This window comes from Macaca nemestrina, chromosome 12 (genome assembly GCF_043159975.1).
Source record: "Macaca nemestrina isolate mMacNem1 chromosome 12, mMacNem.hap1, whole genome shotgun sequence".
NCBI classification, from domain to species: domain Eukaryota; kingdom Metazoa; phylum Chordata; class Mammalia; order Primates; family Cercopithecidae; genus Macaca; species Macaca nemestrina.
In genome coordinates, this window is record NC_092136.1 from 8,982,034 (window position 1) to 9,009,741 (window position 27,708).

The 27,708-nt window shown below is 56.6% G+C and overlaps 1 protein-coding gene across 5 annotated transcripts; it reads right to left on the reverse strand.

Moving 5' to 3' along the window:
- Positions 1–217: 217 nt before the first annotated feature.
- Positions 218–26,582, reverse strand: LOC105469570 (FERM domain containing 8). 5 transcript variants are annotated; one of them, XM_011720807.3, is made up of 11 exons: positions 26,451–26,582; positions 26,066–26,150; positions 23,667–23,834; positions 19,510–19,611; positions 19,084–19,142; positions 18,786–18,952; positions 16,500–16,721; positions 14,012–14,135; positions 12,669–12,812; positions 8,196–8,400; positions 218–2,477 (listed from the first exon to the last, which is right to left on the reverse strand). In XM_011720807.3, exons 2-11 carry the CDS (start codon positions 26,148–26,150, stop codon positions 2,359–2,361), a joined length of 1,395 nt encoding a protein of 464 aa, XP_011719109.2. In that variant the 5' UTR covers positions 26,451–26,582; the 3' UTR covers positions 218–2,358. The 5 variants fall into 5 exon arrangements, with proteins under 5 accessions (XP_011719109.2, XP_011719108.2, XP_011719110.2 ...); XM_011720806.3 differs by having other exon boundaries at positions 26,426–26,577; XM_011720808.3 differs by having other exon boundaries at positions 26,512–26,533.
- Positions 26,583–27,708: the final 1,126 nt, after the last annotated feature.

The following is a 27,708-nucleotide window of genomic DNA, read 5'->3' on the forward strand; positions in this document are numbered from 1 at the left end:
AAGGAACCCCAGAGCCCCTCCTGGGCAACCTGGGCCTGGCAGTACTATAAGCCACCAAGACAGCTTCACTCGGGTGCTCCATGGGCATCAAACTGGCCGGCCTGAGGGCTGCACACCTCGATACACGTTTCACGAAAACCAAATATGCAGCCTGTAATCAACTCCTGGACTGTCACGGACACACCCTCATTATTTCATATCATGAGCCGCCCCAGAGTTTGTTAGAAACTGATTTTATTAATAAGTCACATGATACAAAAGAATGAGAACATTCAAAGAATGAGTAAAATCCTGCTGTGTCCCAAAGGACAAGCAGAAAATGTTAAGGCACAATGGATGCTCAGAAAACAAGAAGCTGAAGGGAAAACACGTCATCTGTGTCCTCAGACACACACACTCCAACCCACCACACTGACACGCCCTTGCCCGCCCATCAGATTTCACCTGGAATCAGCTGGGGGCGGTGGCTCATGCCTATGATCCCAGCACTTTGGGAGGTCGAGGCAGGCGGATCATGAGGTCAGGAGTTCAAGACCAGCCTGACCAACATGGTGAAACCCTGTTTCTACTAAAAATGAAAAAAGTAGTGGGGCGTGGTGGCACGCACCTGTAATCCCACCTACTCAGGAGGCAGAGGCAGGAGAATCGCTTGAGGCAGAAGTTGCAGTGAGCCAAGATTGTGCCACTGCACTCCAGCCTGGGTGACAGAGCAAGACTCCGTCTCAAAAAAAAAAAAAAAAAAATCACCTGGAATCAAAGCAGTGGGGCTGGGACAACCTGCACTGGAGCCACCAGAACAGGTGGGCAGGCGGCTTGGTGAGACCAAGCAACTCCGGGAGGGGAGACGAGAACTGGCAGCTGACATGACCCTGTGGCCAGGACATTCCAATAGGCTAGGGGCACTTCCCAGGCCTCTTCTTTCCGCCTATTATTTTAACAAAGTCCATGCTGCCGGAAGGCAAGCCCACCTCAAAACACCTGGCACATTCACAAGCTACCAAAGAGAGGGTGGTGAACGGGCTCTGATACTTGGAGAAGCTTCCTCTCCCACGGCTTTCCACCGGGAACAGAAGACAAAGGCAAGCCCTGTGCTGCCACAGGAAGTCCCAGGAAGCACCTGTGAGACCCGCACACCCACCTCGGAGGGTCCCAGGGCTGGGAAAGCCCTCCTCTCCGGCTCAGCTCATCTGGGACAAGACAGAGCCCCTGCTGCCCGGAGGGCAAGCTGGGACCAGAGAAGCCAAGCACCCACATCAAAGTCATCTTTCCAAGTGTCCTCGAGAAAGAGACTGTCTTGTGTAGCCCAGGCTTTTCTGGGCATGCACTGGCCCCAGAGGAATTCATGGCGCCGCCTGGGAAGGAGCGCGCAGCAGAGGTTACCCAAGGGGCTTCCTGGCGTTGCCCCGGCACAACTCAAATGACCAAAGACCAAACTGAAACCTGAAGACCCAGACACGGGGAGGAGAGGGCAGGTCTGGCCGGTCCGCTAGGGGAGCTGCCTGGGCTCCAGGGAGTGCCCACCCGGAGATTTTCAGTTTTTCAGACTGTGAGTGTGGGTCTGGAGGCCAGATGGTCCACAGGACAGCCACCTCCCAGCAGTGACATCACCAAAGACTACCAGAAAGGCATGCTCCTTCTGGTGTCTCGTGCCTGCAAAGGAGACCCAGAACGAGGGGCACAGGATCCCAGGTAGGGTCCTGCCTGGCTCCCTCCATTCCTGATTCAACTAGGGAGGTGTGGTGGGGGCCCTCACCGTGTTTCTCTCCTGGTTCAATCCAGAGAGGCCCCTCCCACCCTCCTCAGAGTGGTGGCCCAGCCTGGCAGGTGGCCCTGGTGGCCGGGGGTGGAGCACCAGCAGAAGGCAGGCAGGAAACTGGTCATCCAAGTACAGGGGGTGGAGCACTAGCAGGAGGAAGGCGGGGACTGGTCACCCAAGTTCAGGGAAGAGGTCAAAGGCACACACTGGACCTTCAGGTCCCAAACCTCAATCCTTGGTCCTCTGCCACTGGAGCTGCCACCGGGGTACTTCGGAACAGGGACACTGCCCATCTTGAGGTGGGCACAAAGGCATGTTTCTAGGTGAGGTGGCAGCTGCAGCTTGATCAGATGGTCCTGAGATAGCAGCAGGGCCCAGTGTCTGGGGGAAGGGCGGGCAGGCTGCAGAGGGGCCCTGCGGAAGGCCCTGGCCAGCTTTGCACAGCCCGGGCCCAGTCACTTCTCTGTGGTCTGAGAAATTTGCTGAGGCAGCCCACCCCATGTGCATGACCCATGAGACTGCTGCAGCCAGCCCCTGCCCCTCAGGAGGACAGTGCCGGGCCAGGGCCCCCAGTTGCCCTCCTCCTGCCGGGTGCGGTGTCCTCAGCCCTGCTCCAGGCTGTCGCTGGGTTGCACCACGGTGTAGCTCCCCTGGCCCAAGGACAGCTGCCGGCTGAAGAAGGACGTGGTGCGCTTCGGCTTCACTCGCCTGATCCCCTTGCCTGCGAGGGAACGGGAGGGCACACTGAGCAGAGGTGCTGTCCCTGTGTGATGGGGCTCAGGCCCAGGAAGCCGGGTTCTGGATCCAGCATGACGGCTCCTTCCAGAGCCTGGTCAGACTGAGCTCTCCTCATCCGAGTCTCAGCCCCCCTCAGCGTGCTACAGTATACCTGAGCAGCGCTCCCTAACACTGCCGACCTAAGGTCATCACAAACAAGGAAGGTCTTCATAGCCAAGAGAAGCCTGGGGAGATGCGACAGCTAATGCAGTGTGGGGTCCTGGTGGGATCCTGGCACAGAGGAACGTCTGGAAAACACTATGGAAATCTGACTTTGGCTAATAATAGCAATACCGGGTCATTAATTAAAACAAAAGTACCATATTGCTGTAAGATGTTAGTTTTTGTTTTTTGTTTTGTTTTGAGACGGAGTCTTGCTCTTTCACCCAGGCTGGAGTGCAGTGGCGCGATCTCAGCTCACTGCAACCTCCGCCTCCCAGGTTCAAGCGATTCTCCTGCCTCAGCCTCCTGAGCAGCTGGGACTATAGATGCATACCACTACGCACACTAATTGTTGTATTTTTAGTAGAGATGGGGTTTCACCATGCTGGCCAGGATGGTCTTGATCTCTTGACCTCATGATCCACCCGCCTCGGCCTCCCAAAGTGCTGGGATTACAGGTGTGACAGGGCCACTGTGCCTGGCTAATTTTGTATTTTTAGTAGAGATGGAGTTTCACCATATTGGCCAGGCTGGTCTCAAACTCCTGACCTCATGATCCACCTGCCTTGGCCTCCCAAAGTGCTGGGATTACAGGTGTGAGCCACCATGTCCCACCTTTGTGTTTTTTGTTTTGTTTTGTTTTGAGACAGGCTGTGTTGCTCAGGCTGGAGTGCAGTGTTACAATCATGGCTCACTGCAGCCTTACCTCCTAAGCCCAACTGATCCTCCCACTTCAGCATCCCCAGTAGCTGGGACTACAGGTGTGAGCCATGGCTAATGTTTTTTTAGTTTGTGTAGAGACAGGGTCTTGCTCGATTGCCCAGGCTGGTCTCAAACTCCTGGGCTGAGGTGAGCCTCCTGCCTCTGTCTCCCAAAGTACTGAGATTACAGGTGTGAGCCACCGTGCTTGGACAAGACGTTAATAATAATTTTTTTTTTTTTTAGACAGGGTCTCACTGTCACCCAGGCTGGACTGCAGTGTTGTGATCATAATTCACTGAAGCCTTAACCCTTCTAGCTCAGGTGATCCTCCCATCTCAGCCTCCCAACTAGCTGGGACTTCAGGTGTGCACCACCATGCCCTGCTAATCTTTTAAACAGAGATGGGGTCTTGCTATGTTGCACAGGCTGGTCTTGGACTCCTAGACTCAAGCAATTTGCGTGCCTCGGCCTCCCAAAGTATTGGGATTATAGCCATTTCACCTGGCCAAGATGTTAATTTTAAAGTCAAGCAACAGAAGAAAAATAAGCAAAAGAAATCATCAGTAATTCAGGAAGGAAATCTAAATATGATCAAGCATGTAAAAATTTGCAATCGGCCAGGCGCAGTGGCTCACCTGAGGTCAGGAGTTCGAGACCAGGCTGGCCAACATGGCGGAACCCTGTCTCTACTGAAAATACAAAAATTAGCCGGGCATGGTGGCAGGCGCCTGCAATCCCCGCTACTCGGGAGGCTGAGGCAAGGAGAATCGCTTGAACCTGGGAGGCAGAGTTTGCAGTGGGCCGAGATTGCGCCATTGTACTCAAGCCTGGGCGACACAGCAAGACGGTCTCAAAAAAAAAAAAATTTCCAGCCGGGCGCGGTGGCTCAAGCCTGTAATCCCAGCACTTTGGGAGGCCGAGACGGGCGGATCACGAGGTCAGGAGATCGAGACCATCCTGGCTAACACCGTGAAACCCCATCTCTACTAAAAATACAAAAAACTAGCCGGGCGAGGTGGCGGGCGCCTGTAGTCCCAGCTACTCGGGAGGCTGAGGCAGGAGAATGGCGTAAACCCGGGAGGCGGAGCTTGCAGTGAGCTGAGATCCGGCCACTGCACTCCAGCCCGGGCTACAGAGCAAGACTCCGTCTCAAAAAAAAAAAAAAATTTCCAATCTCACTGTGTTCAAACACCAGCCCAGACAAGTTTCCTTTGGCTCGGAATGATTACACTCATTGTGGGTGAGGGCATAGGAGGCAGATGCCATCTTCTCTACTGTGGAGGGTACACCTGGGTACAACCTCTCTGGAAGGTGGCAGGTATGAAAAGCCTCTTCAAAATCAGCATATTGCCCAGGCATGGTGCTCACATCTGTAATCCCAGCACTTTGGGAGGCCAAGGTGGGAGGATCATTTGATCCCAGGAATCTGAGACCAGCCTGGGCAACATAGTGAGATGCTGTCTTGACAAAGAATTTAAAAATCAGCCGGGAGTAGTGGCTCATGCCTGTAGTCCCACCTACTCAGGAGACTGCAGAAGGAGGATTGCCTGAGCACATAGGAGGTAGAGGCTGCAGTGAGCCTTGACTAGGCCATTGCACTCCAGCCTGGGCACCAGAGTGAAACCCTGTTTAAAAGAAAAATCTGCACACTTTTACAACAGCAAGGCCATTTCTAGGAACGTATCCTGAGGAAACAGTTCAGATTCTAAGGAAACACTTTGCCGTAGATGTGCTGTTTAGAAGAGCCGAACGCTGAAAGCTGTAATGCCCACAAGCAGAGGACTGGGTGAAAATGAGCGTGCTAAAACTATGCTAAGAAATGCCACACAGTGGTCCAAATTACACTGTAGAAAAAGTTTGCTTTTTCTGATTATAAAACTTATTCTAGGGCCGGGCATGGTGGCTCATGCCTGTAATCCCAGCACTTTGGGAGGCCGAGGTGGGCGGATCACCTGAGGTCAGGAGTTCGAGACCAGCCTGACCAACATGGAGAAACACCATCTCTACTAAAAGTACAAAATTAGCTGGGCGTGGTGGCGCCTGCCTATAATCCCAGATACTCAGGAGGCTGAGGCAGGAGAATCGCTGGAACCCGCGAGGTGGAGGCTGCGGTGAGCCGAGATCACACAACTGCACTCCAGCTTGGGCAACAAGAGTGAAACTCCGCCTCCAGAAAAAAAGAAAAAACAATTATTCTAAAAATTACAAAACTTGTAAAAGATTTACGTGCTCCAAGAAGTACGAAGAAAAAGTCAAAGCTACAGCCGCTGACGGCCACAGCTGGGCCCTCCCGCCTCATGCGTGTGGCTGCGCACATGCTGTCCTGTTACTCATTTCTTTTTTTCTTTTGAGACAGAGTCTTGCACCGTCGCCCAGGCTGGAGGGCAGTGGTGTGATTGCGGCTCCCTGCAAGCTCCGCCTCCTGGGTTCACGCCATTCTCCTGAGTAGCTGGGACTATGGGCGACTGCCACCACGTCCGGCTAATTTTTTTTGTATTTTTAGTAGAGACAGGGTTTCACCGTGTTAGCCAGGATCGTCTTCATCTCCTGACCTTGTGATCCACCCGCCTTGGCCTCCCAAAGTGCTGGGATTACAGGCGTGAGTCAACGCGCCCAGGCTACTCATTTTTCTTTTTTTGTTTTTTGTTTTTTGAGATGGAGTCTCGCTCTGTCGCCCAGGCTGGAGTGCAGTGGCGCGATCTCGGCTCACTGCAAGCTCCGCCTCCTGGGTTTACGCCATTCTCCTGCCTCGGCCTCCTGAGTAGCTGGGACTACAGGCGCCCGCCACCGCGCCCGGCTAATTTTTTTTGTATTTTTAGTAGAGACGGGGTTTCACCGTGGTCTCGATCTGCTGACCTTGTGATCCGCCCGCCTCGGCCTCCCAAAGTGCTGGGATTACAGGCGTGAGCCACCGCGCCCGGCCTCTTTTTTTTTTTTTGAGATGGAGTCTCACTCTGTTGCCCAGGCTGGAGTGCAGTGGTGCAATCTCGGCTCACTGCAAGCTCTGCCTCCCAGGTTCACGCTCTTCTCCTGCCTCAGCCTCCCGAGTAGCTGGGACTACAGGCACCTACCACCACACCTGGCTACTTTTTTGTATTTTCAGTAGAAACGGGGTTTCACCATGTTAGCCAGGATGGTCTCGATCTCCTGACCTCGTGATCTGCCTGCCTCGGCCTCCCAAAGTGCTGGGATTATAGGCATGAGCCACCGCGCCTGGCCTATTTATTTATTTATTTTTTGAGACAGACTTTCATTCTTGTTGCCCAGGCTGGAGTGTAGTGGCATGATCTTGGCTCACCGCAACCTCTGCCTCCTGGGTTCAAGCGATTCTCCTGCCTCAGCCTCCCAAGTAGCTGGGACTACAGGTGCCCACCACCACGCCCAGCTAATTTTGTATTTTTAGTAGAGATGAGGTTTCTCCATGTTGGTCAGGCTGGTCTCGAACTACCGACCTCAGGTGATCCGCCCGCCTTGGCCTCCCAAAATGCTAGGATTACAGGCGTGAGCCACTGTGCCCGGCCAGGGTATTCCTTTTTAAAAATAGGGTCTCGGGCCGGGCATGGTGTTTCACTAATGTAATCCCAGCATTTTCGGAGGCCAAGGCGGGCAGATCATGAGGACAGGAAATCGAGACCATCCTGGCTAACATGGTGAAAAGCCATCTCTACTAAAAATACAAAAAATTAGCCGGGCATGGTGGCGGGCACCTGTAGTCCCAGCTACTCGTGAGGCTGAGGCAGGAGAATTGCTAGAACCGGGGAGGCAGAAGTTGCAGTGAGCCGAGATCACGCCACTGCACTCCAGCCTGGGTGACAGAGCGAGACTCCATCTCAAAAATAAATAAATAAATAAATAAATTAATTAAAAAAATATATATAGGGTCTCATTGTTGTCACCCAGGCTGCAGTGCAGTGGTACAATCGTAGCTCACTGCAAACCTCCAACTCCCGGGCTCAGAGATACTCCTGCCTCATCAGCCTCCCAAGAAGGTGCACTACAGGCATATACCATCATGCTCAGCTAATTTTAAGTATATTTTGTAGAGACAGGGTCTCACTCTGTTGTCCAGGCTGGTCTTGAACTTCTGGGCTCAAGCGATCCTCTTTATCTTGGCCTCCCAAAGTACTGGGATTACAGGTGTGAGCCACTGTCCCCTGCCTGGGTACTGTATTTTTACCAGCTGCACTGAACACCCCAGGATGTGGTCACAACAGTGATTTACCCAACGCTTTATTTATTTATTTATTTATGAATGAGACGGAGTCTTGCTCTGTTTCCCAGGCTGGAGTGGAAAGATGCAATCTCGGCTCACAGCAACCTCTGCCTCCCAGGTTCAACCAAGCGTTTTTCCTGCCTCAGCCTCCCAAGTAGCTGGAATTACAGGTGCCCATCACACACCTCGCTAACTTTTTTGTATTTTTAGAAGCGACAGGGTTTAACCATGTTGGCCAGCCTGACCTCAGGTGATCCTCCGGCCTCGGCCTCCCAAAGTGCTGGGATTACAGGTGTGAGCCACCGTGCCCTGCCTACCCAACACTTTAATAACAGATGTTGAGTAGTTTCCCGGATCACATCCTGGACAATGCTGCAGAACACGTCGTGACGTGGCAGTGAGAAGGGACAGGAAAGGCACTATGGCCAAGGCCCAGGCTCGCCCTGCTCACAGCTGGGTCCTGAGATGGAGGCCAGCTCACACTGGGTCTGGAGCTGCTCTGCAATGCCTGTCCTCAGGAACGCCCCCCGGCGTGTGCATGTGCATGCGTGTTTGTGTGTGCATGTGCACAGAAGGGCTGCTCACCGTCCTCCACGTAGTCGATGGTGGAGAGATGCTGGATCCGGCTGGACACGACGCTGCCCTGCCTCCGCAGCTTGGGGCGCTGAACAGGAGCCAGTGAGGAGCTGGGGTCCGAGGGCGGGCCTGTCGCACTGTCCTGGGGGCCTGCGGGCTCCGCCACCTGGCTCAGTTCAATGCAGTACTCAATGAGGCTGCTCATCAGTTCGGCCTGGGGAGGAGGGAGCAGTGTGATGCCTGGCCAGACCCCCCTTCCATGCCTGTTGCTGAGTCTGAAATGAGCTTTGCTCTCTGGTTGGGGAAGCAGGGGAGGGGACACACATCGCTCAGGAGGGAGGGAGGGAGTGGGGAGGCAGGGGAGGTGTCCCACTCGGATGACTGTGAAGGTGAGTCCTGGTGGATGAGGAGGGGTCCCCAGGTCTGGGAGTTCGGGTGGGAAAGAAAGAACATTCTAGTCAGAAGGCACAGCCCAGGAAGGCTGACCCTGTGGGCAGAAGAGGTGGGGAGGGAGGGGGAAAGGAGCCCGGCTGCTGCAAAGAGGAGGAAGAGTGGGGAGGCGGGGCGGGGAGGCGGGTAGTGCTGGCTGGGAGGAAAACCTGTAGCCAGGAGGAAGGGGCGAGATGTCACAGGGCAGGGGCGGGCAGCTCCCCGCCAGCACATTCTTCAAAAGTGACTCCTACTCAACAGGTGTGAAGCATGAGGCACACTGACAGAAAAGATACAGCAGCCGGGTACCAGCAGGCACAGCTGGGCGCCAAGGACAGGGCCCTCAGGGGTCTGAGGGAGTCACAGACAGAGGGCATCAAGAGGGTGGTGCCCCTTAGTCAGGACACAGGTATTTCCTGAGTGCCTCCCACGTGCCAGGCACTGCTGCAGGCCTAGGACAAGGTGAGTCCAAGTAGACAGGAACGGTCACCTGTGCTCCTGACTGGTGGGGCCGGGTCAGACGCCGGGAGTGGCCCTGCGGAGACTAGCCTGGCTCCTGCCTTTCTAAGGGCAGCCACAACCCCTCTGGGTGGGTGAGGAGGGGGCACTGCTGCCCAGCCCAGAAGGAAGAGCAGAGGCCTGGTGGACTCTCCACACTCCCCGCCCTCAGCTCAGTCCACCCGCACTCCTCTGCTCACCGAGTGGACTCCACCAGCCAAAGGGCAGTGGGCTGGCGAGGGGACGGCAGCTGGTGGGGACGGAGTCCTGAGCTGCAACCCTAACAGGGAAGCCTTCTAAGTTCCCTAGAACAAAAACTGCACAGCAACATGCCTTTGAGGCTCAGGGAGCCTGCCGTTCACATGCAGCTGAAAGAGGAAGTTCCGTTGAACATCCGTCCAAGAAAAAACTCAGCAAGCCAGAGTCAGAAAGGAACTTCCTCAGCCTGATTAAGCACATCTCTGAAGAACCCACAGCAAAATCCCACGTATTCAGTGAAAGACAATGCTTTCTCTCAGGCCGGGTGCGTCAGGGACGCCTGCTCACACCTATCCATCCTACACTGGGGGTCAGAGGCACTGTCAGGCAAGGCAAGCAAGAGGCACAGATAGGAAAGTGAGACCCAGCTTTCCCCACTCACAGACCACATGACTGTCCACATAGAAAGTCCCAGGCCAGGCCAGGCGCCATGGCTCATGCCTGTACTCCCAGCACTTTGGGAGGCTGAGGCGGGTGGATCACCTGAGGTCAAGAGTTTGAGACCAGCCTGGCCAACATGGTGAAATCCTATCTGTACAAAAATACAAAAATTAGCTGGGCGTGGTGGCAGGCTCCTGCAATCCCAGCTACTCAGGAGGCTGAGGTGAGAGAATCGCTCGAACCTAGGAGGCGGAGGTTGCAGTGAGCTGAGATTGCGCCATTGCACTCCAGCCTGAGCGACAGAGCGAGGCTCAGTCTCAAAAAAAAAAAGGCCCAGGCAGACACAGGGGCTCACGCCTGTAATCCCAGCACTTTGGGAGGCCAAGGTGGGAGAATCATTTCAGCCCAGGAGTTCAAGATTAGCCTGGGCAACATAGTGAGACTTTGTCTCTACAAATATAATAAAATAAAGTTAGCCTGGCACGGTGGTACACACCTGTGGCTTGGGATGACAGCTTGAGCCCAGGAGGTTGAGGATGCAGTGAGCTATGATTGCGCCACTGCACCCCAGCCTGGGTGACAGAACGAGAGTGTTTCAAAAAAAACAAAAACAATTGGCCGGGCGCGGTGGCTCACACCTGTAATCCCAGCACTTTGGGAGGCCGAGATGGGCGGATCACGAGGTCAGGAGATCGAGACCATCCTGGCTAACACAGTGAAACCCCATCTCTACTAAAAATACAAAAAATAAGCCAGTTGTGGTGGCGGGCACCTGTAGTCCCAGCTACTCGCAGAGGCTGAGGCAGGAGAATGGCGGGAACCTGGGAGGCAGAGCTTGCAGTGAGCCCAGATCGTGCCACTGCACTCCAGCCTGGGCGACAGAGTGAGACTCCATCTCAAAAAAAAAAAAACAACAACAAAAAAACACAATTATATTTCTATATAAGGAAATGATCAATTGGAAATTGAAATTAAAAACAGTGGCATTTACAGTAGCACCGAAAGAAAGACAGGGATAAATCTAACAAAAGAAATAGAAGCTTTATATGCGAAAACTATAAAATATTAATGAAAGAAATCAGAGCAAATAAATGGAGATACAGAAATAAATGGAATGGAAGACTTAAGAGGTCAGTTACCTCCAAAGTAATCAATGCAATCTCAATAAAAATCCTAGGCAGCCTTTTTTCGGGGGGTGAATCGGGGAACGTCCTAGAAATCAACAAGCTGATGCTAAAACTTCTATGGAAATGCAAAGGAACTGGAATAGCTGAAACCATTTTGAAAAGAACAAAGTTCTGAACATCAGTCTACCTGATTTCAAGACTTATTATAAAGGTTCAAAAATCAATATATCATGTGATTATTAGTGAAAGACACACATAGATCAGTGGTTTAGAAGAGGGAATCCAGAAACAGACCCATATATGCACAGCCAATTGATTTTCAACAAAGAGGTCAGGGCAATTCAATGTCTGTTTTTCTTTTTTTTTTTTTTTTGAGATAGAGTCTCACTCTGTTGCCTAGGTTGGAGTGCAGTGGTACCATCTCAGCTCACCACAATCTCCACCTCCTGGGTTCAAGTGATTCTCGTGCTTCAGTCTCCCAAGTAGTAGCTGGGATTACAGGCGTGTGCCACCACACCTGGCCAATTATTCGTATTTTTCGTAGAGACGGGGGTTTCGCTATATTGGCCAGGCTGGTCTTGAGCTCCTGGCCTAAAGAGATCCTCCCACCTTGGCTTCCCAAAGTTCTGGTTTTACAAGCATGATCCACCGTGCCCGCCAATTCAATGTCTTTTCAACAAATGACACCGAAACAATTAAGAATCTGTAAACACAAACATGAACACTGACCTGTATATCACACCTGATGTAAAATATTGACTGGGATGGCTGGTAGGCTTATATTTACACAACTTCCACAAGAAAACGTGACAAAATCTTTGTGGTCTTGGGTTAGGCAAAATTTCTTAGGAAACAAAAAGCATAAACCAGTCTCCGTCTCAAAAAAAAAAAAAAAGAAAAGAAAAGAAAATTGTGAACTTTGAACATAAAGGCGAGAATATCTTGGAGTTCAAAGCCATGAGGCAGGGACAGGAGTGCCCTCGAGGGGGGCCAGGAAAACGGGGAGCAGCAAGGAAAGCTGGGGGAGGAGGCGGCTGGTGGGGGCGGAAAGAAGCTTCCAGGAGCGTGTGGTTAAGCTGAGAAGGGGGAGGGGCCTCCTGTGGCAAAGCGGAGGCCCATGGGTCTAGGAGCAGCCCCCAGCGTGGGAGGCACAGGGGTGGGGTCTGGCTGTGAAGGGAGGGGTGAAGGTGGGGAAGGGCACCAAAAGGAAGCTGGAGAGGTGTGGGATGAAGGATCCAGAGAGACCCAAGATGAAGGCAGGACGGGGTGGGAACAGTCCTGAAAGGGCCCTGCGGCAGGGAGGGGCCTCTGATGTGACCCAAGTGGGAGAGGAAGGGGCACGGGAGGGAGGCTGGGGTGGAAGAGGTGCTTGGTGCTGAGTAAAACACGCCGAATGAAGGGGAAAATCAAACACAGCCTTGGAGAGGCCCAGTGCTTCCACGCCCACCGTGGGTGACTGTGAGCAGCGTCACAACAGCACTGCTCTTGGGGACAGGAGGGGAGGGTGCAGGCTGGTCTCAAAGCACTGGGCAAGCCCTCAACAAACAGCTGCCAGAACCCACAGCTGCCACCGCCACCGGTGTGGAGTCCGCAGACCAGGCCTCCTGACTCCCAGGGCGGCTCTGGGTCAGCAGGAGTCAAGGCACCCCTTGTACCCAGGCCGCTTTCATCCTCAGGCCCAAGGCAGCTTCTCACCTCCTTCCCTGCCAGCCTGGTGCCTCTAATCGTCTGGGACCCAGGACACCTGGGCCCGGCCTCCCCACCCGTGTGCAGGCACCACCCGCGCTACCTGCTTGGAGTAGATCTTGAGGAGCTTGTTGACAGGCGTGCCCTCGCTGTCTCCGTCGAACTCCAGCCACAGGATGGGCTCCTCCTCCTCGGGGGAGGTGTGGTCCCACGACAGCTCCTGGAAGCGCAGGCCCAGCAGGACGTGCTGGCCAGTAGGAGACACAGAGCCAGGCTTGACCCCTGGGCAGAGGTCTGCTCCCCACCCCATCCCACTCAGACACCACCAGGAGGGGACACCTGGCCAGGGTGTGGGCCTCTCCAAGGCTGAGTCTACATTTGTTCGTGTGTTTCTCTAAGGAGAGAGCCTCAGCTTTCTTTTTTTTTTTTTTTTTTTTTTTTTGAGGCGGAGTCTCGCTCTGTCGCCCAGGCTGGAGTGCAGTGGCGCGATCTCGGCTCACTGCAAGCTCCGCCTCCCGGGTTCCCGCCATTCTCCTGCCTCAGCCTCCCGAGTAGCTGGGACTACAGGCGCCGCCACCATGCCCGGCTAATTTTTTTGTATTTTTAGTGGAGACGGGGTTTCATTGTGTTAGCCAGGATGGTCTCGATCTCCTGACCTCCTGATCCGCCCGTCTCGGCCTCCCAAAGTGCTGGGATTACAGGCTTGAGCCACCGCGCCCGGCCAGAGCCTCAGCTTTCATCAGAGCCTTCCGGGGGCTGCGGTCCAGGGAGGCTGAGATCCCCTCTCCCACAACAGTCCCACCAGCGGGCCAAGCCCCTGACAGCTGGGGATGCACGTGGGAGAGGAGGCAGGTGGGGAAGGGGAGCCTCTTCTATGAGGTCGGGGGTGGCATCTAGCATGAGGCTGAGCTGGGCCCTGCCTCCCAGGGCACAGATGGCAGGAGGGGCTGAGGTCCCTCTTCCGGGACAACCAGAAGCCAGTCAAAACTCCCCTGCTGGCTTAGGGGTGAATTTCTGCCAGGGACAGGTAATCTGCCCCACGGGGCTGGCTGCTGACGCGGTCCTCTACCCAGGGCTGGCCACCAAACGCAGGAAGAGGACATGGTCAGCCGAAGAGGGCTCCCCCGCAACGGGGTCTTCTGGAGCACCAGGCTGCTCTCTAGCCATCAGCCGGGCAGAACAGAGGGCCCTGCTGCCCTCCCTCCACTCAGGGGTGGAAGTCCCAGCTGCGGCCTCCCCTGCCCCGGCCACGCCACAACCTAGCATGTTGGGCAAGAGGACCCAGGATCACCCTCAGGGGCTACAAAGACATCTGAGGGAGGCAGGGTCCCTCCCAGATAGTCCACCCACCTTGCCCCCAGGCCCCCACAGGCCAGAGGAACCAGGAAGGCCTGAGTCAGGAGCCCCCTCCCATCCTCTCCACCCTGGAGGAGCTGGGGGCGGTACCTTCTCTCTGCTGTCGATGACGTGCACGCCTTCCAGACTGATGGCCACAGAAACTGGCTTGCGCCCACCCCGGTGCAAAAAGCCTTGGGCCGGCTTGTCAACCTCGCCGTGGAAGAAGGCACATCTAGGGAGCAGACTGGGGTCAGCCTCTGGCCGGCATCAAAAATGCTGAGGGAGGCTGCTTGAGGCCCCAGCCTGGGCCCTGAGAAGCTTCTGCTGTTTGGGTGACTAAACCCGCTCTGGGGAAGGGAGAAACGGAGGTGGGATGAAGGGGAGGCTTCGTGGGGAGACAGCATCTGAGCTGGCAGTGTGTGACTGGAGGGAGAAGGGCCTGATGGCACACAGAAGGGTGGGCACTGCAGGCGGAGGGAAGCGCGTGGCCCCAGGCGTGGAGCAAACCAGTCATGTGGGCCTGGCACTTGGTCTGGGGGCCAGGGCTGCAGGAGGCGGCCAGGAGAGCCGGCTGGCCACTGTCCAGGCAGACACCTTTCAGCAGCAGGGGCCTGCTGGGAAGCGCGAGGAGGTGAGGGGAGTGGCTCTAGGGCTCAAAACTGAGAAGAGCTGCCGCCTGTCCCTCCTGCAGCCCTGCCTTCTCCCATCCCTCGGGTTCACCCTTGCCCTCACCACCCACTGAGCCAGAGCCCAAGTTAAACCCCGCTCTCTCCATGCAATGGGACGGAGCCGGAGACCAGCACAGGCCACCTTGAATCCTAGGGCCGTCCGCTCCAGACTCCTCTGGAAGACTTCTGTCCCCCAGGCTCAGCTGATGGCCAGACCTCCGATTTCACTGAGGAAACCGAAGCAGCCAGGAGAGGGCCACCTGCCAGTCAGCACACATGGCTGTCACCTCCTCCTCAAAATCACTACAAGACCTGTTTCTTCACCCCATTTTACAGCAGGGCTGTGACAGCTGGTCACACTCGCTGTCTCCATCCCTGCTTACGCTCGCCCACCAGGCTGGAGCCCACATCCCTTGCTGGCTGCCAGGAGGACAAGCGGGACGTGCGCTCGGAGCTACTGCGGGTGGAGCCCTCCTGCCTTGCTAGGGGCCCAGGGCCCCTTCTCACCTGGCCCACACTTGCCTCCCAGCATCTCTCCAGGCTTCAGGTGCCATCCATATGCATAGGATTCACCAAATATGAGCTCCAGTTCAGACTGCACTAGACACCAGATGCCCACTCAAAGTTGCCAGTGGGGCGCCTAACAAGCATCTCAAAATCAACATGTCCAAAGCAAGCTCCCAGCCGGGCACGGTGGCTCACGCCTACGATCCCAGTGCTGTGGGAGGCTGAGGCGGGAGGATCACTTGACCCCAGGAGTTCCAGACCAGCCTGAGCAACAGGCAAAACCCCGTCTCTACACAAAATACAAAAATTAAGCCGGGCGTGCTGGCTCCCAGCACTTCGGGAGGCCGAGGTGGGCGGATCACCTGAGGTCAGGAGTTCGAGGCCAGCCTGGCCAACATGGTGAAGCCCCGTCTCTACTAAAAATACAAAAATTAGCCAGGCATGGTGGTACGTGCCTATAGTCCCTGCTACTTGGGAGGCTGAGGCAGGAGAATCGCTTGAACCCGGGAGGCGGAGGCTGCAGCGAGCCAAGATCATGACATTGCACTCCAGCCTGGGCAACAAGAGCAAAACTACATCTCAAAAAAAAAAAAAGCCAGGCATGGTGGTACACACCTGTGGTCCCAGCTACTCAGGAGGCTTGCTTGAGCCCCGGAGGTCGAGCCTGCAGTGAGCTATGATTGTGCCACTGCACTCCAGCCTGAGTGACAGAGCAAGACCCTGTCTCAAAACAAAAACAATCACATTCCTAAACTTTCCCTGACCGCTCCACAGCACCGCCCCCAGCTCAGCCGATGACGAAACCATCTGCCAGGGGCTTAGGCCAGTCCTCTCTGCCTCCTCTCCTTTGCTTCGTCCACTGCACATCCATCTGGCAAATCCTGTCACTCTGCCCTCAGATGCCCTGCATCTGACCATCTCGCCTGTTCAGACCACAGGGCCCGAGCCACACCCCACCCTCTGGTCTCCTGGCTGCCGCCTGTGCCCACTGACAGGCTCTCCTCAACCTCTCTGTTCTCGTCTCTCTCCACTAGAACGTCAGCTTCACCAGGCAGGGGCATGGTGTCTGGCTCTGAGCGGCCTCCAGTGCCCAGGGAGCGCGTGTGCAGTAGGTGCACAGAGCTGTTTGTTTGTGTGACAGACACAGCCGGCTGAAGGCGAGGTCGGCCGGGCCAGTGACCAGGTGACTGTGCCAGGTAGGAGGAGAGGACCCGTCCAAAGGGTCCCAGCCCCTGACAGGGGAAAGGGGAGGAGGACAGGTGCCCAGTTTGGGATGGTGGGGCCTGAGGTGCTCGGGACAAGACACCACTTCATGGGGACACAGCTCAGCTGGGGCAGAAGTGGGCTCACTGGCAGCTGTGCTAGCAAAGCCCAAGGACAGTCTGCGGGGGGTTGGGGGACCGCGGTGCTGTGCCTCTCACCCGTAGAAGGGCAGCTCGTGGCACTTGAAGAGGTAGGCACGGTAGTGGGTGCCCAGGGCGGCCTCGCACCCGCCGTCGCTGCCAACCTCCTGCACCTGGCGGTAGGCGTTCAGCAGGCCCTGCTCGCCCGGCCCGGCCCTGGTCCCGCGGCCCCGGAGGGCAGCAAAGAGACCCTGGCCCCGCTTACAGAGGTGGGCAGGGAGGAAGGAGTCCAGCTTCTCCCTGTGGAGGAAGGAAGACGGGTGCTAGCAGCCCAACTAGAGGTGCCAGGCTCACAGGGGAAGGCGGGGAAGCAGGGCTGCCTGGAGGAAGCGGACACACATCTACTTCCAAATCAGACGCTGGGTAAGGAGCCCAGGAGGAGACCCAGGCGCCAGACGGAGGGGGTTCGGTTCTTGGCCCCTCTCTGTAGGGCAGACTCCAGGGCTGGCCTGCCTCTGCCACGAGCAGCTGTACAGCTGGTGAGAGGCACCTCCTGTTCTGCTCCCGCTTCCTTTGTAGAGTGGGGATGGTGATGCCCCCACCTGTCCTGGGTGAGCTCCCCCGGCCCTAAAACCTGACAAGCTCTCCAAGTGCAGGCCAAGGACTGTGATGGGGCTCCCTATGAGGCCCACCTGGGGCTGTCCCTCTGCCCATCCAACCTGAGGTCACTGTCTGAAGCCAAAGGCTCATCCTGCAGCTCCAGATGCCTGCATCTCCAGCCAGGAACAGGAACCCGGGCCCCCCCTTTCCTGCACTTCCCACCAGTCCTGCCTTAGCCAGCAGCCTCTGCACTGCAGCCCCATGTGCGCCAGGGTCCCCCACAGGGCCTGGTCCTGTCTCCCAACCCTTCCTGCCTCCTGCCTGGTTGGCTACCACATACCCACCCAGGAAACTCATAGCAGCCGAAGGGACAGACTTCGCCCCCAGAAAGGAAGGAGCCCACCACCCTGAGCGCACGCAGTGTGCCCCGCACTGCAGAGGTCCCCCTACCCCCACCTGGAAGGGCACACAGACACACAGGGCAGCCAGGCAAGTGAAGGAGGCCCAGGAGGCGGGCCCAGGTCTGCAGCTCACAGCAAAGGCGAGAGGCTGAGGGAAGATCTGGAGGCCAAGCAAAGAGCCCCCACCCGCCTGGAATCAGACTGCAGCTGGAGGGTTTCAGAGCAATGTCTGTGTCACCAAGTCAGGACCGCTGGGATTTCTGAACTGGTGGAACTTTTATAACCAAAACCGGTGCAGAGGTTTTAATGCTCTCAATGCTTTGTTCTGCCAGATAAAAACGTGAAAACGCCAATCTACAACCAGCACAGGCTCACAAAAGAAAGGGCATCTCCCCTCGACACACGAAGCAGGAGAGGCCCTGGCATAACCGCAGCTGATTCCCCACCTCAGGCAGCGGCTACTGTGTGGGCTGGGGACCAGCCATCAGATAAGCTGCAGTCAGAGCGCTCAGTTCTTTTTTTTTTTTAAAGACAGAGTCTCACTCTGTTGCCCAGGCTGGAGTGCAGTGACACACTCTTGGCTCACTGCAACCTCCAACTCCCGGGTTCAAGTGATTCTCCTGCCTCAGCCTCCCGAACAGCTGGGATTACAGGTGCACGCCACCACACCTGGCTACTTGTTGTTTTTAGTAGAGATGGGGTTTCACCATGTTGGCCAGGTTGGTCTCGTACTCCTGACGTTAAGCGATTTGCCTGCCTTGGCCTCCCAAAATGTTGGGATTACAGGCGTGAGCCACCATGCCTGGCCCCTTCACTGGAATTATTTCTAAACCTCAGGATAATCCTCCATGGAGACCAGAGACTGGCCTGGACTTTGGCAGGGCAGACTCAATCCTCACCACCCAAGGCCCTGCTAAGTTACACAGCAGAGAGCTCGGCTCTTGGAGAAAGGGCTGGGGGGTGGACAACCAGCATGCTGACTGCCTGGGGAACATCCCAGGAGTCTGGAACTAAGCTGGCCTGTTACTGGTGACAAAGGGTCAGTATTTGGTTGGTCTCTGGCTGTGACTCCAAAAGCCCAGCTCTTCTGACCTCGGCCGGAGGCAGGGCTCCAGATTCTTCTCCCAGACTTCACTTCACCTGAGGCTCCTACCCAGGGCAGGTGAGGAAAAGGAGGCTGAGGGGCAGAGCAACTGCCTAGGGCCCGAGTGAGCATGCGGGGCTGAGGCCTCCTGACTCCAGGACCCTGCCCCAATTTGCGAGACCAAAGACTGCTTGTAAGTTTGAAGACTGCTTGTAAGTTCGATTCCAAGGACAAACTCCCCCATCCAGCGCCCCCGCCTCAGGTCACACAGGCCCTCACCTCAGGGCGCAGGCTGCCGGCTGGCCGGGCTGGTAGGGCCCGAGCTGGACGCGGCACACCAGGGCGCCCAGAGCCTCGCAGTCCTCCACGTCGCACGGATACCGCGCGGCCAGCACGTTGCCCTTGGCCTCCTCATAGAGAAGCCGCAGGACCTCCTCGTCGCGGATCTGCAGGCGGGTGTGGCAGGGAGAGCCGCTCAGCTGGGCTGGGGCGAGGTGCGAATGTCCAGAGGTCTAGGGACAAGGAGGCTGGGCACAAGGGGCTGGGCCTGGTGGGGCTACCAGGGCTCCTGCCTCACCTGGAGCTCCCGCCGCTTTGGGAAGAACACGTTCCTCCGGAACTGCAGGAAAGGCTCATCTGGGGAGACAGGCTAGGTCACTGCCAGGCATCCCCATTCTGCTTAGCCCTCCCCTCTCCCCTGACTGGCCCAGGCCCCGGCCACCAACCTCACCGACCCCGGCTGAGAAAACTGGAGGGCTGTGCAGAGGGTGGAGTGCGCAGCTCATCCCAACGTGCCCCCGCAGCTCCCAGCCCACCCCCACTGGGGCTTCTCTCAGGGACCCCGTCCTCCCCTGCCAGTGGCGGCTATCGGAGCCTGGGGGAGACGCAGGCCCTGCCCCTCAGTCAGGGCAGCTCCTTGCTGGCAGGGCCCTGGCTGGGCTGGGAGCCAGAGCTGCAGACTCAGGTGGTCCTGAGACAAGGACAGACAGGCAGCAGCACCGACCCATGGCCACGTCGTCGTCCGGGGCACTGGTGAAGCGCAGCAGCAGCTCCGGCCACTGGCGTCCCAGCTTGTAGGGCTGGTGCTTGGGTTTCAGCTGCACCTCTGCAGGACGAGAGGGGGAGCGGCCCATGCAGCCTCCGGCCAGTCCAGCGGCTGCCCTCCCACCTTTCACACTGCATAGCATGACAACAGTCACAACCAATAGTAACTGAGCAGGTGCCAAGGGTCCAGAGCCATTTACTCTGCAATAACCCTATCTCCCATTTCACCCATGGAGCAAACGAGCCTCAGAGAGGTCAAGTTCCTTGTCCAAAGTCACACAGCAAGCGACGAGGGCCTGGCTCCAGGCACAGCCAGCCACTAACTGTTCACTGCAGCCCCCGGGCAAGCTGAAGCTGGAGGCTTTGGCCGAAGGAAGGTGCTAGGGCACAAAGGAACCCGCAATGCCATCAGGAAGCAGAACCTGAAATTGGCAACTGGGGCCCAGAGACCCGAGGGGCTGCCTTGCCCTCCCCCTGGCAGAGCCTGGGCCTCCCCGTCGTCACTTCCCACCCCCAACACCTCCAAGGAGCTCTAGCCGACCTTCCATCCTGCAAGCTCTGCACCTCTGTGGCCCACCCGCAACCCAGCTCCTGCCTGGCCCTCCCACCTTATCTCCTCTCACTGCCTCTCCCGCGCTGCTCCTGCCACCCTGGCCTTCTTAAATCTCCTGACTTGAATCTCAAGTCATCCCCAGCTTGCTTGTGCCAAGGCCTCTGCACCTGCTGTTCCTCTTTTCCTGGACTCCTTTGTCCCAGATCCTCCTGTGGCTGACTCAGGTCTTAGTTCAAGGACCGCCTTCCCTGGACCCCTAACTACTAAGGCAGCCCTTCCTCAAAATTTACCATCACCCCGATGGCGCCACATCTGTTTGCCTTCACAGGCTGATCACTACCTGACATTCCCTGCTGCTGCCACCCACAGGGCTGCGGACTTGTCCACCGCTGTATCCCTGGGGTGCAGTGACCTCACCAGGGGTTGGCAGAATGACCAAGTGCACCAGTCCAGCCCTTCAAACTCCAGGCTGCCCCATGCCACCAACGCTCCGGACCCAGGACTCAGTGCCTCAGGCCAGGAGGGACAAAGCCTTTCAGCTCACACACCAGCACCCACCAAAAAAAAGTGGCCATGGGGGTCTCTGCCTTTGAGAGGTGTGAGGCCACTTCCAAGTTCATCCAGAGATGTATGGGGATGTCTGTCACCGGGGTACAGAAGCCAGAGCTTGCTCCAAGCCTCCTGAGCCCTGCCTGATCCACATCTCCCCGCTCTACCCTTCCGTGGTCCCCACTGATGGCCGATCGCCTCTCCTGCTGGCCTGAGGCCAGGGGTCCTCATCTCTGCTCTTTGGGCTATCTGGGCCTTCCACCTGGAAGAGCAGTCACAGCCTCCAATTGGGCCCCCTTCCCACAGCCCTTCCCACAGCCCTTCGACTCATCCCTGCATCCAGCCTCTGCAGCCCTTTCTTGTCCCATCATTTTTCTTGTCCCATCATTTCTGGTCCCATCATTTCTGGTCCAGATTTCCCAGAGGCTCCACAGCCCTCCTTTACAACCTAAACCCTGGGCCCCACCCATGTCACCATCTCCAGTAGGGAAACACCATTTATTTACCCCCAGTAGTCGCCTCCCTATTGACTGGGTGAAAGGGCTTCATCAACTCCCCTCATAGAGTCCTCATGCTCTCTCTGTCTGGAAACTCAAAGGATGTCAGGGTTGGAGGACACAGAGATCACCCACTTTACAGCGGGGAAACTGAAGCTCGGGAAGGCACAATGCCTGAGGCCACATGGGGCTAGTGGCTAAACCAGGAACAGAGCTCTGCTTCCTAAACCTCCCTTCACCATACTTTAGGCTCTAAAGTTCCAATGGTGGTTGGGCGCGGTGGCTCACGCCTGTAATCCCAGCACTTTGGGAGGCTGAGGCGGGTGGATCACTTGAGGTCAGGAGTTCAAGACCAGCCTGGTCAACATGGCAAAACCCCGTCTCCACTAAAAATACAAAAATTAGCCAGGCGTGGTGTCACTTGCTTGTAATCCCAGCTACTCGGGAGGCTGAGGCAGGAGAATCGCTTGAACCCAAGAGGCAGAGGTTGCAGTGAGCCAGAATTGCACCACTGCACTCCAACCTGGGCAACAGAGTGAGACTCTGTCTCAAAAAAATAAAAAATAAAAAATAAATAAATAAAATAAAGTTAAATTAAGTTCCACCAGTGCCTTCCCTCCAGTATTCCCAGCATCTAGAATACCACGTAGCCTGAGAGAGGCTTTGCACGTCCTCGTGGAACGAGCGCAGTAACTGACTAGATGGGGCCTAGAGACACCCTGGAGATAAGGATGCCCTTCCTGCTGTCTACAGCCCAGCCCTGACCAGCCTTAACCCCAAGCCCCAGCAGCTCAAAAGACTCCTTCCTGTCTTCAGTGCAGTCCCAGAGACTTCCAGATGGGGCCTTCCTGCCTGGAGGCTGTTGTCTAAATGGGACGGAAGGTCCCTGGAGCCCTGTTCCATGCAGAGCGACAATGGCATTGAGAAGGCTAAGTCCTGCCAAAACATCCGGTATGAAGGGCAGCTCCAGAAGCCGGCGCCCCTCCCTGCCCTTGCAGGGCACTTGCGGCCCTGGAGCATCTGTCACTGGTTCACCCTATCAGGAGTGTGGGGACAGGGGGGCAAGGGTTCTGGGAGGCCCAAGTCACAGCTGAAGTGGCTTTTCAACCTCCCTGAACCCAGCCTGGGAACAGAGTGGGTGCTGACTATGTGCCGGGGTCTTCTGCCACCATCCTCCTGCGTGGGCTGGGCAACAAAGCAGCCCATTCATGTCAGTTCCAGCCTCTGGCTGTGGGAGAGCGGGAATGTGGCGAGGAGGGAGCGGGGACGGAGGAGGTGAGAGGCGGAGACAGGCTGCCCAGCAGGCTCGGGGACCTTCTTGAGGCAGGGCAGGGGCCGACCCATGCAGAACTGTACCCCTAGCTTTCAGACACAAACCAAGGGGCCCACAGTCCTGACCCGAGGCCCGGAGGTGAAGGGGAGGTGACTGGGCTGGGCATGGTGCGGCCGAGGAGCCGGGGCAGCAGGAAGAGGATGGGCGAGAAGCTCCCAGCAGCAGCTCAGCAGGAAGCTCCTACTGGCAGAGGGGAAAGGGTGGAGGGGAGGATAAGGGTGGGGAATGGGGGTGCCAAATGTTCCCTCTCCCCCCACCAGCAACCGCAGAAGACATAACCCTTGGGCCTGACCCAGGCTGTCCTGGGACTGGTCACCCCCTTCTTGCCTGCGTTCCTCTACAACGAAGGGAATGTGTAAGCTAAGAAAACTCGCCTGACCACGGCACCGATTTACTAAACAACGACATGGGGCAGCCTCTTCCTTGACCCCCTCCTGTGCGAACCAGCAGGCTCAGAGACCCTGTTCACTGAGGGACCCCGGGCTGAGGGTCCAGAGAGCCACTGCCCCCAAGTCCCTCCATCTTGCAATCTCAGCCTGAAAGGGCAGGATGTGGGTGGTCACGAGGCCAGCCAGGCAGGGCTGGAGGCCCCCCTCCCAGAGAAGTCAAGTCTACTCTTCCCACCCTCGCTAAGAGCCTCAGGGTCAGAGGGGCCTATTTCCTGGGCCATGTCCCTTCTCCTCCCTGTCCCCAAGGAACAGAAACAGTTCAAAGAGGCTGACCGGGAAGCCACTCAGGTCTGAATCTGTCTTGCTCCTGCCACACAGTGGTCTCACCACCTTAACCACAACTTCCTCATCTGCAAGACTGGCCTGGGCCTGAGGATAAGGTGAAATCAAGGCTCCCAAACACCACCCAGGTTGTGGCAAAGGTTATGTTCGGCAGACAAGGCCCCCTTCCTCCCTCCCTCCTGCAGTACCGTTCCCAGACCGCCCAGCCCCAGCATGACCTGGGGGGCAGGCGTGGCCACCCCTCCACCACCAGCAGAAAGACAGACAGCAGGGCCAGGAGCGGGGGCCTTCTCAGGGCTCTAGGTGCTTAGATGGGTGGACAGCTCAGGATAAACCCAAGTCCCACCTTCCCCCATGCGCAGTGGCCAGCAGCTCCAAACACTGCCCCTCCCTCCTGTACTGGTCAGTGCTCTTCCAACCCTCCAGCCTGGGCTCCTCACTGCCAAGCCTTACCCAGCAGAGGGGAGACCAGCCAGAGCGCGAAGACATCCAGGGCAATGTCCGGGAGCTGCAGGACCTCGCGGACGGCGCGGTGCAGCTCATGGGCACTGAGCGAGGGTAGGTTCTCCACAGCCAGGGGCACCACTGTGTCATCCGCCAGGTATACCAGCACGTCAGCCGCTGTGATGGAGGCCAGGCAGGCTCAGCTGAGGCCTCTGCCTGGCACAACCAGGCCAGGCCAACCAGGTACCCTCTACCACCCACTGGGGCTGGAGCCCCCACCCTACACCCCTCAGGGGTGACCAGGGATACACTCCTGAGACAAGAGTCCACACCAGAGGCAGAGCCCCAGCAGCCCCAAAAGACCCTATCATGGCTGCTGTCTATTAGTGCTTCCTTGACGCCCTCAAACCACCCAGAAACCCAGTAACTCCTGCCCAGAGACCAGCCCCACCCCAATCCCCCAAGATTAAAATTAAGCCTGGCCATTGCAAACCTGCCCCTCACCGCCATAGCTGCCCCAAGGATTCAGCTGTTCTGCCCTGAACAAGAACATTCCACAGATGTGAAATTACGGCACAGAGAGGCTGAAACCATCCTGAGGCTATGGCAGTCTGTCTGTCTGTCTGGCAGCAGCGAGAGCTGGTAACCCACTGCTGTCCTCAGGCAAGTCTCTCTCTGACTCAGGCTAAGATGGGAAGAGAGGATTCCTTAGGTCACCCAGGTTAAAGCAAGTTCTCAGCTTCCTTAGGACTCTTCAAGTCTTAGGACTCTTTAAGCCTCAGGAGTCAATACTGGGTCTTTCAGGTCAGCCTGAAGCAGCCTAGGGAAGAACAGCCCAAATAGCTGAGAGTTCCCTGTGACAACTTGTGGGTTCCAGAGCCAAACGGAGACACCTAGAAGAGCAACCAGATTCAAATCTCCATCCCTGGGACTGCAGGCAAGGCGAAGGAACGCCGAGCTTTGGGGCCGACATACTCGGGTTCCCATCCCTGCCTGGTCGCTGGCCAACTTCAGCGAGCCAATTTAAGTGTCAGTTGCCTCATCTGTAAAAGTAGAGCTAATACTCCTCCCTCCAAGAGTGTGTGGAAGGGCACGGTTTCTCGTCTACACAAGGGAAGGTGCTTCTTGGACCCCCAGTCTGTTATGCTCCAGCAGCTACTCTCAGAGATCAAAAAATCACTTCCAGGAGGCTCAGGTTCAGATCCACTTCACAGGCAAGGAGAACTGAGGCACTGGAAGCTGCAGTACGTGATCACCTGGACAGCTTCCACAGCCTGCCTGAGACTTAACCTCCCTAGGGCCCAGTTTTCTCCCTATCAAATGAAGATCATGATCCCTGCTTTCTTTTTCTTTTTCTTTTTTTTTTTTGAGATGATGGAGTTTTACTCTCATTGCCCAGGCTGGAGTGCAATGGTGCAATCTCAGCTCACTGCAACCTCCGCCTCTCGGGTTCAAGCGATTCTCCTGCCTCAGCCTCCTGAGTAGCTGGGATTTCAGGCATGCGCCACCATGCCCAGCTAATTTTGCATTTTAAGTAGAGACAGGGTTTCTCCATGTTGGTCAGGCTGGTCTTGAACTCTCGACCTCAAGTGATCTGCCTGCCTCGGCCCCCCAAAGTGCTGGGATTACAGGCGTGAGCTACCGTGCCAGGCCTGATCCCTGCTTTCAAAAGGCTATTTGGGAGAAAGAAATGACACAGCTGGGTGTGGTGGCTCACACCTGTAATCCCAGCACTGTGGGAGGCCAAGGCGAGCAGATCACGAGGTCAGGTGATCGAGACCATCCTGGCTAACACGGTGAAACCCCGTCTTTACTAAAAATACAAAAAATTAGCCAAGAGTGGTGGCGGGTGCCTGTAGTCCCAGCTACTCAGGAGGCAGAGCTTGCAGTGAGCCAAGATCTCGCCACCGCACTCTAGCCTGGGCAACAGAGCCAGACTCGGAAAGAGAGAAAGAGAGAGAGAAAGAGAGGAAAGAAAAGAAAGAACGAACAAACACAAAGAAAGGACACAGAGAAAGTGAACGTGTCACTTTTCTATGTTGCCCAGGCTGGTCTCGAACTCCTGGGCACATGTAGTCTGCCCACCTTGGCCTCCCAAAGTTCTGGGATTACAAGCGTGAACCACATCAGACCTCACTTTTCATTCATACAATCTCATTTGAATTTCACAGCTATGTTAAATAAGCTCATTTTACAAATGAATGTGAGATTCACGAGGACCCAACCTGGCCAGTAAACTAGTGACAGAGCCTCTGACTTCTGTGAGTTTTCCACATCTGAATGTACCTTATTATTTCTTAGTTGATACATAAATTATCTTTAATGAAAAAGAAGACAAGCCAGAGCCACTTCTCCGGGGCTAGGGTCCCAGGAGGGTGTGGAAGAGAGGAGATGCGGGCGGGACCCACCTCGGGCTCCCACGGAGGACACGCTGCTTCGGTGGGACCGCTCAGCGGGGCCGGGCTGCCCGGTACTGCCTTCTGTCCCGTCCATCTGCAAAGGCAAAGAGAAACAGCAGTTACCGGGAGCCAGGGACGGGGGAGTTGGAGGTCTCCTCAAGCTCTCAGTGAGGACGGTAAGGGGTCCCGGGCTGGGTTCGCAAGGTTGAGCGGCGCTGCCTGGAGGGGCCAAGAGTGCAGACCGGGCACTGGTGGGAGGGGTGCGGGTTGCTACGGTCAAGAACGGAGGTCGACCGGGATGCCCAGGCAGGACAAGGCGCACCGCCAGCCGGGGACGGGGGCCCGGGCCAGACGTCGCCGTGCTCTCACCACCCAGGGACACAGAGCCCGCCACCTGAGAGGCCAGGCTCCTGCCCGGAATCCTGCACCGCCGCCAAGCCCGCCACCGGCCGCACTCTGGCTCCCGCTCAGGATCCAGCTGTCCGGGAAGCTACGCGGAAGCTGAGGCTGGAGGAAGCGCGGCGCGCGAGGCCCCGCCCCTCCGGCTGACGGGAGCCAATGGGAGCCCAGGGCCGCCCCGCGCGGCCCGCGCATGCCCGGACGCCAGCCTCGCGTGTCTCGTCACGCCTGTGGGGTGGTGGCGTCACGTACAAGCCCCGCCACCACCCGAGTGATCCAGGGCTAGTTTCCCCTCACAAAGGCCCCGAGTGTTGGCCTGTAAGAGGGTTTGGCGAAGATTCGAGAATCAGGGTAGGGGCGTTGGCATGCCCACGCTGGGACTTCAGGCTAGTTCCCTGCCTGTGAAATGGACACTTCGTGGCACGTGCCAGGGATCCACGCGGCGCTGGCAGTGGCCTGTAACTCGTAGCTCTCTCGGCAGTGGTCAGGAGAATGGGTCCTGGCCCATTCTCATCCTGGACAAGTCCCTTCTCCTCTGGGCCTCAGTTTTCCTCATCTGTAAAATGAGAAGTTTGAACTGAAGGACTCCCAAGGACTATCTCTACTCTCAAATGATTATTAATATATGTCTATGTCAGAAAACCAGGACAGACACTCTGTTTTTCTAGGGAGCAGTCACGTGAGCCCTTGCAATCTTATATAACAGCCTAGGAGACCTTGAGGTGTTCCCAGGCTGGGAGGAGACTTGGGGCCCCAAAGAGGCAGGTGTGAAACCACCTACCCTCAGGGCCATGTCACTGACATGTCCTGGCAATGCAACGTGTATGCATCTGAGATGTGGAACTCATGGAGAAAAATAAGTCCATGGAGCACCTTCTGGGGCCAGAAGAACCAGAAGTTGTTTCAAGTGACAGCAGTGGGCTTGGTGATCAGGAACAGAGAGCGGTGGGTTCACTTTGCCCTGGTTCCCTGGGATTGGAAAGCAGCTCTAGCTCCTGGCTGAGTCCTGCCTTCTTCGGCATGTGAAGCAGCTCTGCCTGCCCTCCTGTGATCCACACTGCCCCACAGCTGAGCCCATGACTCCACATCTGCCTTGCTGATGTGACCTAAGGACTTGAGGAACTCAGACATGGGCTGCAGGGAAGGGTGTCCAGTGAGGGCAGGCATCTCCTTCCTGGTTCTCAGCTCTGGGACCCTCAGACCAGGACACACTGTATCTCCATGGCCTCTCGACCCAGCTGGAGTGAAGCGGG